Source organism: Somniosus microcephalus, chromosome 13, assembly GCF_052327205.1.
Source record: "Somniosus microcephalus isolate GS21.2 chromosome 13, FLI_Smic_1.0, whole genome shotgun sequence".
NCBI lineage: Eukaryota > Metazoa > Chordata > Chondrichthyes > Squaliformes > Somniosidae > Somniosus > Somniosus microcephalus.
The window spans coordinates 971912-984698 of NC_140999.1; the positions used below are offsets into that span (position 1 = coordinate 971912).

At 53.9% G+C, this 12787-nt stretch overlaps 1 protein-coding gene across 1 annotated transcript in view; it reads right to left on the reverse strand.

The window, feature by feature from the left end:
- Nucleotides 1–5339: 5339 nt before the first annotated feature.
- comp (cartilage oligomeric matrix protein) overlaps nucleotides 5340–12787 on the reverse strand; it is a 55002-nt gene continuing 47554 nt past the window's right edge. Inside the window, 4 exon segments of the mRNA XM_086004311.1 lie at nucleotides 5340–7167; nucleotides 11092–11218; nucleotides 11220–11232; nucleotides 11854–12026. Of these exon segments, the coding sequence (XP_085860437.1) occupies nucleotides 7118–7167; nucleotides 11092–11218; nucleotides 11220–11232; nucleotides 11854–12026 (363 nt within the window). The 3' untranslated portion in view covers nucleotides 5340–7117.

The window sequence follows — 12787 nt, forward strand, 5'->3', positions numbered from 1 at the left end:
GTGTGTGTCAGTATGTGTGTGGAGAGTGTGTCCGTGTGGAGAGTGTGTCCGTGTGAGAGAGTGTGTGGAGAGTGTGTCCGTGTGAGAGAGTGTGTGTCAGTATGTGTGTGGAGAGTGTGTGTGGAGAGTGTGTCCGTGTGAGAGAGTGTGTCAGTATGTGTGTGTGTGGAGTGTGTCCGTGTGAGAGTGTGTGTGGAGAGAGTGTCCGTGTGAGAGTGTGTATGTCAGTATGTGTGGAGAGTGTGTCCATGTGAGAGTGTGTGTGTCAGTATGTGTGTGGAGAGTGTGTCCGTGTGGAGAGTGTGTCCGTGTGGAGAGAGTGTGTCCGTGTGAGAGAGTGTCAGTACGTGTGTGGAGAGTGTGTCCGTGTGAGAGTGTGTGTGTCAGTATGTGTGTGGAGAGTGTGTCCGTGTGAGAGTGTGTGTGTCAGTATGTGTGTGGAGAGTGTGTCCGTGTGGAGAGTGTGTCCGTGTGGAGAGTGTGTCCGTGTGGAGAGTGTGTCCGTGTGGAGAGTGTGTGTGTCCGTGTGGCGTGTGTGTGTGTCCGTGTGGAGTGTGTGTGTCCGTGTGGAGAGTGTGTGTGTCCGTGTGGAGAGTGTGTGTGTCCGTGTGGAGAGTGTGTGTGTCCGTGTGGAGAGTGTATGTGTCCGTGTGGAGAGTGTGTGTGTCCGTGTGGAGAGTGTGTGTGTCCGTGTGGAGAGTGTGTGTGTCCGTGTGGAGAGTGTGTGTCCCCGTGTGAGAGTGTGTGTGGAGAGTGTGTCCGTGTGGAGAGTGTGTCCGTGTGAGAGAGTGTGTGGAGAGTGTGTCCGTGTGAGAGAGTGTGTGTCAGTATGTGTGTGGAGAATGTGTGTGGAGAGTGTGTCCGTGTGAGAGAGTGTGTCAGTATGTGTGTGTGTGGAGTGTGTCCGTGTGAGAGTGTGTGTGGAGAGAGTGTCCGTGTGAGAGTGTGTATGTCAGTATGTGTGGAGAGTGTGTCCATGTGAGAGTGTGTGTGTCAGTATGTGTGTGGAGAGTGTGTCCGTGTGGAGAGTGTGTCCGTGTGGAGAGAGTGTGTCCGTGTGAGAGAGTGTCAGTACGTGTGTGGAGAGTGTGTCCGTGTGAGAGTGTGTGTGTCAGTACGTGTGTGGAGAGTGTGTCCGTGTGAGAGTGTGTGTGTCAGTATGTGTGTGGAGAGTGTGTCCGTGTGAGAGTGTGTGTGGAGAGTGTGTCCGTGTGGAGAGTGTGTCCGTGTGGAGAGTGTGTCCGTGTGGAGAGTGTGTCCGTGTGGAGAGTGTGTCCGTGTGGAGAGTGTGTCCGTGTGGAGAGTGTGTCCGTGTGGAGAGTGTGTCCGTGTGGAGAGTGTGTGTGTCCGTGTGGCGTGTGTGTGTGTCCGTGTGGAGTGTGTGTGTCCGTGTGGAGAGTGTGTGTGTCCGTGTGGAGAGTGTGTGTGTCCGTGTGGAGAGTGTGTGTGTCCGTGTGGAGAGTGTGTGTGTCCGTGTGGAGAGTGTGTGTGTCCGTGTGGAGAGTGTGTGTGTCCGTGTGGAGAGTGTGTGTGTCCGTGTGGAGAGTGTGTGTGTCCGTGTGGAGAGTGTGTGTGTCCGTGTGGAGAGTGTGTGTGTCCGTGTGGAGAGTGTGTGTGTCCGTGTGGAGAGTGTGTGTGTCCGTGTGGAGAGTGTGTCCCCCCGTGTGGAGAGTGTGTGTCCCCGTGTGGAGAGTGTGTGTCGGTGTGGAGAGTGTGTGTGTCCGTGTGGAGAGTGTGTGTGTCCGTGTGCAGAGTGTGTGTCCGTGTGGAGAGTGTGTGTGTCCGTGTGGAGAGTGTGTGTGTCCGTGTGGAGAGTGTGTGTGTCCGTGTGGAGAGTGTGTGTGTCCGTGTGGAGAGTGTGTGTGTCCGTGTGGAGAGTGTGTGTGTCCGTGTGGAGAGTGTGTGTTCCCGTGTGGAGAGTGTGTGTGTCCGTGTGGAGAGTGTGTGTGTCCGTGTGGAGAGTGTGTGTGTCCGTGTGGAGAGTGTGTGTCCCCGTGTGGAGAGTGTGTGTGTCCGTGTGGAGAGTGTGTGTGCCCGTGTGGAGAGTGTGTGTCCGTGTGGAGAGTGTGTGTGTCCGTGTGGAGAGTGTGTGTGTCCGTGTGGAGAGTGTGTGTCCCCGTGTGGAGAGTGTGTGTCCCCGTGTGGAGAGTGTGTGTGTCCCCGTGTGGAGAGTGTCCGTGTAACTGGGTGGTGGGGTACAAACAACAGAGAATGCTGGAAACACTCAGCAGGTCAGGCAGCATTGAGGAGAGAGAAACAGAGTCAATGTTCTGAGTCGGGGACCCTTCGTCAGATTTCCAGCATCCGCAGTATTTTGCTGTTGTACAAATAACAATCTGTGTTTAGCTTGTCCAGTGCCCTCCGGAGGGCGTGTTGCATTGCCAGAAGTGCAGTCCTTTAGGTGCAACGTGAAGCCAAGAGAGGCCCCTGTTCGGGTGGATGTTGAAGACCCTGTGACAATATTTGAACGAGCAGGAAATCCAGCGCAACTTTCCTCTCAATCAATGCTACCAAATACAAATTAACTGGAACGATAGCAAAATACTGCAGATGTTGGAAATCCGAAATAACAACAGAAAATGCTGGAAAAACTCAGCAGGTCAGGCAACATCCGTGGAGAGAAATTTGAGTTGACGTTTCGGGTTTGACCCTTCTTCAAAACTGGAGAGAAAAGGAACTAGATCGAAGGCAGGGCTGCGATCGGACAAAAGAATAAAAGAACCAAAAGAAGTAAAAGAGATTAGAAGCTAGACGAGATGGTAATAGGCTGGGATTAGGTGTAAAGTGTACTGGCAGGGCAAAAGATAGCTGCCAGGTGTGAGAGAGAAACAAAAGGAAAGGGGGGGGGGGGAGGAAAGGAGTGGAAAAATATAAGTAAAAATGAAATAGGGGCCGAGGTTATGAGCCTGCCTTTTCGTGGGCTATGTGGAACACTCTTTGTTCCAGTCCTACTCGGGTCCCCTCCCTCACCTCTTTTTCCGATACATTGATGACTGTATCGGTGCCGTTTCCTGCTCTCGCCCCGAACTTGACAATTTCATTCACTTTGCCTCCAATTTCCACCCTTCCCTCACCTTCACATGGTCCATCTCTGACTCTTCCCTTCCCTTCCTCGACTTCTCCGTCTCCATCTCTGGGGATAGGTTATCGACCAATATTTACTACAAGCCCACTGACTCCCACAGCTACCTGGACTACACTTCCTCCCACCCCGCTTCCTGTAAGGACTCTATTCCATTCTCCCAGTTTCTCCGCCGTATCTGCTCCGACGATGCCACCTTCCACACCAGTGCTTCAGACATGTCTTCCTTTTTCCGCAACCGAGGATTCCCCTCTACCGTGGTTGACACTGCCCTCGACCGTGTCAGTTCTATCTCCCGCACCTCTGCCCTCACCCCTGCCCCTCCCTCCCGGAACCACGATAGGGTTCCCCTTGTCCTCACCTTTCACCCCACCAGCCTCCACATTCAACGGATCATCCTCCGGCATTTCCGCTACCTCCAAAGTGATCCCACCACCAAACGTATCTTCCCCTCCCCTCCCCTTTCAGCATTCCGCAGGGACCGCTCTCTCCGAGACACCCTAGTCCACTCCTCTATCACCCCAAACAGCCCTTCCCCTTCGCCCGGCACCTTCCCGTGCAAGCGGAGGAGATGTAACACCTGCCCCTATACCTCCCCCCTCCCCACTGTCCAGGGCCCCAAACACCCCTTCCAGGTGAAACAGCGATTTACTTGTACTTCTCGCAATCTAGTATACTGTATTCGCTGCTCACGATGCGGTCTCCTCTACATTGGGGAGACCAAACGCAGATTGGGTGACCGCTTTGCGGAACACCTCCGTTCAGTCCGTAAGGGTGACCCCGAGCTTCCGGTCGCCTGTCATTTCAATTCACCGCTCCATTCCCACTCGGACCTCACCGTCCTTGGCCTCTTGTACTGTTCCACGGAAGCTCAACGTAAACTCGAGGAACAGCACCTCATCTTCCGATTAGGCACTCTGCAGCCTTCCGGACTCAATATCGAGTTCAACAATTTCAGATCATAACCTCGGCCCCTATTTCATTTTTACTTATATTTTTCCACTCCTTTCCTCCCCCCCCCCCCCCCCTTTCCTTTTGTTTCTCTCTCACACCTGGCAGCTATCTTTTGCCCTGCCAGTACACTTTACACCTAATCACAGCCTATTACCATCTCGTCTAGCTTCTAATCTCTTTTACTTCTTTTGGTTCTTTTATTCTTTTGTCCGATCGCAGCCCTGCCTTCGATCTAGTTCCTTTTCTCTCCAGTTTTGAAGAAGGGTCAAACCCGAAACGTCAACTCAAATTTCTCTCCACGGATGTTGCCTGACCTGCTGAGTTTTTCCAGCATTTTCTGTTGTTATTACAAATTAACTGGATGTTGCTGGTTAGAATCTGTCAGGTCTGTCCCCATAACAACAGTAACTGCACTTCAATAATGAATGGAATGTGCCACACGTCGAGATGTTTGAGTTGTGAAAATGTGCTATATAAATACATCAGTCTCTCTCTCCTAGAATCATACAGAAGGCCATTCTGCCCATCATGCCAGCTCCTGTACCAAACACCTATGAACAAGAAACAATCTTTGCGCAGTGCCAGGAGTATTTATTTAGTTTTTTTATACATGCAGGTGACATTATATTCAGAAAATCTTTGCAGTGAATTAAAATGCTGCATATTATGGGTTATATCTGGGTCACCTTTGATTTAGTAAATTCCATGTCAATAAAGTCCATATAAAATCAACAATGTACAAAAATAAGCGAAGCCAATTCGAGAAGATGCATGTTACAGTCTGTTACTCTTGTTTGTCGACACTTTCTGTCTGTCACTGAGTAACGAGTCTATTAATAGTTCCTTCCCAGTGATGCAGAAGTTTAGAATCTGGGGTCAGCATGGTGGGGGGTTGGGGGGGTGGGAGGGGGAGTTGAAAGTCACAAACCAGTGTGTCAACCACAGTTTGCTGGAGTTCAACTGTGACGTGACATTTCAATTGGATGTGGTGATACCAGGAGTGAAAGAATGAAACATGATGTGAGGAGCAGTACATGAAACGCCACAAAACAGCCAGTGACCCTGACCCCCCGGTCCCCAGACCCTGACCCCCCGGTCCCCAGACCCTGACCCCGACCCAGACCCCCAGCCCCTGACCCCCCGGTCCCCAGCCCCTGACCCCCCAGTCCCCAGCCCCTGACCCCCGACCCAGCCCCTGACCCCCCCGGTCCCCAGCCCCTGACCCCCCGGTCCCCAGCCCCTGACCCCCCGGTCCCCAGCCCCTGACCCCCCAGTCCCCAGCCCCTGACCCCCGACCCAGCCCCTGACCCCCCGGTCCCCAGACCCTGACCCCCGACCCAGACCCGGCCGATGCCAAGTCCAACAACTGGGGCAGGATTGGCAATTGGGGTTTGGTAAGATTGGGCAGGTGAGTATCTCGAGACCTTTAATCTGGGCCCCACACTTCAGGAAAGAGGTAAAGGCCTTCGAACGGGTAGAGAGGAGGGTTACCAGGGACGGGGGACTTCAGTTATGGGGAGAGGTTGGAAAAGTTCGGACTGTTCCCCTTGGAACAGAGCAGGTTAAGAGGTGACCGAATCGAGGTTTTCAGATGATGAGAGGTTTGGATCGAGTAGATCGAGAAAAACAACTCCCTCTGGAGAGTGGGTCAATAACCAGAGGTCACAGATTTAAATCACTGGTGAAAGATCGAGGGGAGATGAGAAATGTTTTCACTCAGGAAGTTGTCGGGATCTGGAACACTCGACCTGAAAAGGTGACGGAAGCTGATTCAATCAATAATTTAAACTGGAGTTGGACGGGTTCTCGAGGATGTGGAGCTCACAGGGTTACGGACAAGAAGCAGGGGTGGGGTGGGGACTGAGCACGACGGCTCTTTCACAAACCCAGCATAGGCACGATGGGCCGAATGGCCTCCTGTGCTGTAAGTTTCCAGGATTCTACAATTCTATCTTACTCATTGAGCACAGCTCTGACCAAACCCAGTCTCCACTTCACTCAGTCCTGTGCCTTTGCACCAACGCCTGCTAAACATCCAATCAGACGGTGCTGTTATAACATATACTAAACTTTCCCAAGCATCAAAGAGGTGACTCGATGGTGATGAGAAATAAAGTGAAATCCAGAAACTGGTCGATCGATCGATCGCCCTTCTCACGAGTAACGAGGACCCAGTCGATCGATTGATCTTCTCGCGAGTGACAAGGACCCAGTCGATCGATCGATCTTCTCGTGAGTAGCAAGGACCCAGTCGATCGATCGATCGCGAGTGCTGAGGACCCAGTCGATCGATCGATTGCGAGTGACAAGGACCCAGTCGATCGATCAATCTTCTCGCGAGCAGCGAGGACCCAGTCGATTGGTCGATTGCGAGTGACGAGGACCCAGTCAATCGATCAATTGATCGATCTTCTCGTGAGTAGCGAGGACCTAGTCGATCAATCGACTGCGAGTTACAAGGACCCAGTCAATCCATCGATCTTTTCGCGAGTGACGAGGACCCAAATCGATCATTGACATTCTCGCGAGTGACGAGGACCCAGTCGATCGATCGATTTTCTCGCGAGCAGCGAGGACCCGATCGATTGCGAGTGACAAGGACCCAGTTGATCGATCGACCTTCTTGCGAGTGACGAGGACCCAGTCGATCGATTGATCTTCTCGTGAGTAGCGAGGACCCAGTCGATCAATCGACTGCGAGTGACAAGGACCCAGTCGATCCATCGATCTTCTCGCGAGTGACGAGGACCCAAATCGATCATTGACATTCTCGCGAGTGACGAGGACCCAGTCGATCGATCGATCTTCTCGCGAGCAGCGAGGACCCGATCGATTGCGAGTGACAAGGACCCAATTGATCGATCGACCTTCTCGCAAGTGACGAGGACCCAGTCGATCGATTGATCGGCCTCGCTGAAGATCCATTTCTCACCATTTTGGGAGGTTCCAATTGTTGAAGTCGTCGGTTTCACAGTAAAACTGCGGGGAAGGTTCCGAAATGTTGATTGAAAGTTTGATGAGAGGCCGTCACTTGTCAGGGTTTAAAAGGTCTGATGGTTTCGGGGGTTCAGGATCCACCCTTCAAGACTTGAACTGAAGTTCTGCTGGACGGAAATCTTCTGGAATTGTGTCTGAAGAAGAGAAAACCAGAGCGATTAAAGGAGGCCGGAATCTATGGGGCAGGGAGGGGGTAGAGGGTGTTAGGGTGCACAGAGGGGAGCAGAGGGGGGAGTTTGAACAACTCATTCCCAGACAGCGACTGAATTTAGGAGTTTAGAAGAATGAGAGGGGATCTCATTGAAACTTATAAAATTCTGACAGGACTGGACAGACTAGATGCAGGAAGGATGTTCCTGATGGTCGGGGAGTCCAGAACCAGGGGTCACAGTCTAAGGATAAGGGGTAAGCCATTTAGGACAGAGATGAGGAGGTATTTCTTCACCCAGAGAGTGGTGAACCTGTGGAATTCTCTACCACACAAGGCAGTTGAGGCCAATTCATTAAATATATTCAAGAAGGAGTTGGATATATTTCTTAAGGCTAAAGGGATCAAGGGATATGGGGAGAAGGCAGGGACAGGGTACTGAATTTGGATGATCAGCCATGATCTCATTCAATGGCGGAGCAGGCTCGAGGGGCCGAATGGCCTACTTCTGCTCCTAGCTTCTATGAATTGCACTGGGCCATTACACTGTGGCAGTGAGCGGCTTCGCGAGGGAAATGAGGAGAGAAAACGGGCAAAAGTCGCCTCTCCTTGGGCTCCATGTTTGTCTTGGTAGAAGCAGCCTATCCCTCAGATCAGGAGTGTGTGTGAGGACAGTACAGACAGTGGGTGGGACACGGGGGCTGTAGCAGCACCACACATCCTCAGGGCCTAGTGCTGTCGACTGATATTCCCAGCGGTGGGGGGAGGGGGGAGGAGATCAGATACGTCACGTCAACAGTGGTCCTCCTCATCCCCTCCCACCCTCACTCACCCCAGCCCCCACAAACTGCGTCAGCGAGAACACGACTGAAGGAACAGGAGGAGGCCATTTAGCCTATTCCACCATTCAGTTAGATCATGGCTGATCTGTTCCTCAACTCCATCCACTCGTGACCCTTAATACCCTTTGACATGAATCAGTCATTCATGAAAAAAAGACTTATGAAATAATACTGAGCGGCCTGCGGGTGGCGCTGTCCAGGGAGAGTATAAATACTCGGGCACGGGCCCAGCTTGCGCAGGACATTCTTAACAGGAACTAGTGAAGGACACAACTAGACCTCCATGTTGTAAAACAGTTGCTTAAAGCTTTGTTTAACGCTTAGACCAAGTGCCTCGTAGTTTTCTTATGTCACCCTTACCCAACAAAAATCCATCAATCTGTTTTGAAAGATTTCAGTTGACCCCCAGCCTCAACAGCTTTTTGGGGGGAGAGAGTTCCAGATTTCCACCCCCCTTTATGTGAAGAAGTGCTTCCTGACATCACCCCTGAACAGCCTGGCTCTAATTTTAAGGTTCTGCCCCCTTGTTCTGGACTCCCCCCACCAGAGGAAATAGTTTCTCTCTATCTACCCGATCAACTCCTTTAATCATCTTAAACACCTCGATTAAATCAGTGGTTCTCAAACTAGAGATCCGTAAAGCATTTCCAGGGGGTTTGCAAAATAATGTGAAAGTGCTTATTGAACAGAAACGCAGCATGTGTTTATTGTAAACGTTCCTTGCAGGAGCAGAGCGGACAGACAGAAGCTATGAACCCCATCGGTAAGCTCATAGCAATGGCGAAAGGTTACTGTCCCATGGATCCATCCGTCATAAGACAATGTCAATGGAAAATCGATTCCCGACACTCCTTAATTGCTGCAACACAAACGTTGCAAACACTCAGCCGGTTGGCGTGCATCTGCGGCAGAACAAACGAGTCGTTTCGGGTAATGGCCCTTCCTCAGCCTGTTGATACATGTTGCTTCTCTCCACAGATGCTGCCTGACACGCTAAGTGTTTCTAATTTCAGATTCCAGCATCGACAGCATTCTGCTTTTTGTTCACTTTATTTGCTGCACAGGATTTGCTTTTGAGTTCCATTGACCATCTGCTCTCGTTATACACATTGATGGTGTGTGAAGAAATTGCTTTATACTATTTGCATGTGTTAATGTACCAGGTTTAGAATTCAACAAGTGCCCAGTCTGCAGCTTTTATCTCCATTAAAAACCTTGTGTTAGATGTGGACTTCCTGCCCACGAACCTTGTTCTTATGGTTTTTGGCAGTGGGCTTGTGTCAGGTTTGTTCTGGCAATTGTCACGGGGTAGTTGCGGGCTGTTGCTAGTATGTGGGTCTGTGGCACGAGTCTCTCTCCACACTGACCACAACTTACTGAGAATTTTAACTGGTGCATGAGAACTGATTGCAAAGTAATGGATGACCGTACAGCAGCCCTGAAGCACAGTGGGGTATTAAACCATGTTACCTGTCTACACAATCACTGAGCATGGGTTGGCTAAAATTACCTGCCATTAGGTGAGTTTTATGCAGAAAAAGAGGAGAAACCTTGGAGGAGAGCACACACGGTGGAGCGCTGAGAGCGGCACGAAGATCGCCAGACTGACCCGCAGTTCCACTGGTTGGGGATTCTAGGACTAGGGGCAGAGTCTAAAAATTAGAGCCAGACCGTTCAGGAGTGAAATTAGGAAACACTTCTACACACAAAGGGTGGTCGAAGTTTGAAACTCTCTTCCATAAACGGCAATTGATGCTGGATCAGTTGTTAATTTTAAATCTGAGATTGGTAGCTTTTTGTTAACCAAAGGTAATAAGGGATATGGGCCAAAGGCGGGTGGATGGAGTTAGGTCGCAGATGAGCCATGATCTCATTGAATGGCAGAACAGGCTCGAGGGGCTGAATGGCCTCCTCCTGTTCCCATGTTCCTTTGTTCCCTCGAGCCCGCTTCGCCATTCAATAAGATCATGGCTGATCATCAACCTCAACTCCACTCTCCCGCCCGATCCCCATATCCCTTGATTCCCCCAGAGTCCAAACATTCCATTAGCCTTCTAAATTATTTTTGTACCTGTCCACCAGCTTTTAGCGATTTCTGCACTTGGACCACTAAATCTCTAAGATAATCCACAGATTATAATCTAACTTCATCATTGCAACACCCGGTGAATGACCCACAGTCCCTGTGTCAGTCCGGGATAATGACACATATTGCTCACCCCTCGCCCCCTTCACCCCTCGCCCCTTCACCCCTCGCCCCTTCAACCCTCGCCCCTTCAACTATCGCCCCTTCAACTATCGCCCCTTCAACCCTCGCCCTCTTCACCCCCCTTGCCCCCTTCACCCCTCGCCCCTTCACCCCTCGCCCCTTCAACCATCGCCCCTTCAACCCTCGCCCCTTCAACTATCGCCCCTTCACCCCTCGCCCTCTTCACCCCCCTTGCCCCCTTCACCCCTCGCCCCTTCAACCATCGCCCCTTCACCCCTCGCCCCTTCAACCATCGCCCCTTCACCCTTCGCCCCCTTCAGCCCTCGCCCCTTCACTCTTCACCCCTCGACATTCACCCCTCGCCTCAAGCCCCCACTCACTCTGTGCCTCTCTCGCCCGCTCCCTTCCAACCCCATCTCTCAGAGCCCCCCTTTCCCCTCACCCCCCTCTTCTCCCCTCGACCTCCTCTGCCCTCGCCACCCCTCACAACCCTCTTCCTGAGCCGTCCCTTTGTCCCCCACCCCTCTTGCACTCACCATTCCCCCACCCCTCACCCCCATTCCCCTACCCCTCACCCTTTCACCCCCATTCCCCTACCCCTCGCCCCTTCACCCCCATTCCCCTACCCCTTCACCCCCTCACCCCCATTCCCCTACCCCTCACCCCCCATTCCCCTACCCCTCACCCCATTCCCCTACCCCTCGCCCCTTCACCCCCATTCCCCTACCCCTCACCCCTTCACCCTCACCCCCCTTTCCCCCACCCCTCACCCCCCTTTCCCCCACCCCTCACCCCTTCACCTCCCGCCCCTCTCGCACCCCCCATCCCCTCGCCCCATTCCCCCGCCCCTCGCCCTCACCGTTGCAGCGGTAGCGCAGATTTGCCCAGATGATATTTTCCTGTGAGAAGCAGAAGACGCCGAGTCTCCCTCCGCGCATCGTGGTATCAATGATTGTTCGGGAATCCGCCACGATCACCGGTCCCCGCGTACAGCCGCACCCTGCAGGAAGAAAACCACAGGCTCAGATGTGGGGGCGGGGAGGGGGTTGGATGGAGGGGTTGGATGGAGGGGTGAAGGGCGAGGTGCCCAAGAATGTCATCCACTTTCTGCACACCTCCCACCCCAGTGAGAATGATGGGCGGCGACTGGTACAACCCCGCCCGCCCCCCCCCCCCCCCGCAGGTCGCAGTCTGTGTGGAGGAGGTGATGAGGAAACAGGGTCGGGCTGGGAGTTTCCCCACCTCCGGGGAGACTGCGACCCCCCTTGAACTCCGGGGACACTTCGACCCCCCTGACCTCCGGGGAGACTGCGACCCCCCCGACCTCCGGGGAGACTGCGACCCCCCCTGAACTCCGGGGAGACTGCGACCCCCCCCCCCCCGACCCCCGGGGAGACTGCAACCCCCCCTGAACTCCGGGGAGACTGCAACCCCCCCCCGACCTCCAGGGAGACTGCGACCTCCCCTGACCCCCGGGGAGACTGCGACCCCCCTGACCCCCGGGGAGACTGCGACCCCCCCGACCCCCGTGGAGCCTGCGACCCCCCCTGACCCCCGTGGAGACTGCGACCCCCCCGGGAAGACCGCAACCCCCCCTGACCCCCGGGGAGACTGTGCCCACCTGATGTATCCGACCTGTGGCCGGTGCTCAAGGAACCAGCGATACGAAGTCTTATCTTTCCACCCAATGTTCTTGGGGTCTTTCCACAGGAGCCGGACCTGATCATTGGTGTCTCCGGTGTGCCAGAGGGCATTCCGCAGGTGTTCCCCTGGGCCAGTCTGAGATTTCACCGCCTGTTTACAGCAGAGTGAGATATTCCGTCAGTACAGAAATCTGTTGGGTTTATAGTGAATTATCACATTTCCTTTACGTCGATTACAAGTCTGAGGGCTGGGAAACATTGAAACTTTATTAAATGAAGTCAATGATATAGTAACACACAACCCCTTACACACAGTGCACAGGAGATCAGTATCGATTATAGCTCAGCTGCAAAGGATTCTTCATCCGCAGATCGAAAGCGTGTCGCCTTGACACTGTGCCAACTCTTTACCCAAGCCACCCCTCTCCCCGAGCCACGCCTCTCCCCGAGCCACGCCTCTCCCCGAGCCACCCCTCTCCCCGAGCCACCCCTCTCCCCGAGCCACCCCTCTCCCCGAGCCACTCCTCTCCCCGAGCCACCCCTCTCCCCGAGCCACCCCTCTCCCCGAGCCACCCCTCTCCCCGAGTCTCCCCGAGCCACGCCTCTCCCCGAGCCACCCCTCTCCCCGAGCAACCCCTCTCCCCGAGCCACGCCTCTCCCCGAGCCACCCCTCTCCCCGAGTCTCCCTGAGCCACGCCTCTCCCCAAGCCACCCCTCTCCCCGAGCCACCCCTCTCCCCGAGTCACGCCTCTCCCCGAGCAACCCCTCTCCCCGAGCCACCCCTCTCCCCGAGTCTCCCCGAGCCACGCCTCTCCCCGAGCCACGCCTCTCCCCGAGCCACGCCTCTCCCCGAGCCACCCCTCTCCCCGAGCCACCCCTCTCCCCGAGCCACCCCTCTCCCCGAGCAACCCC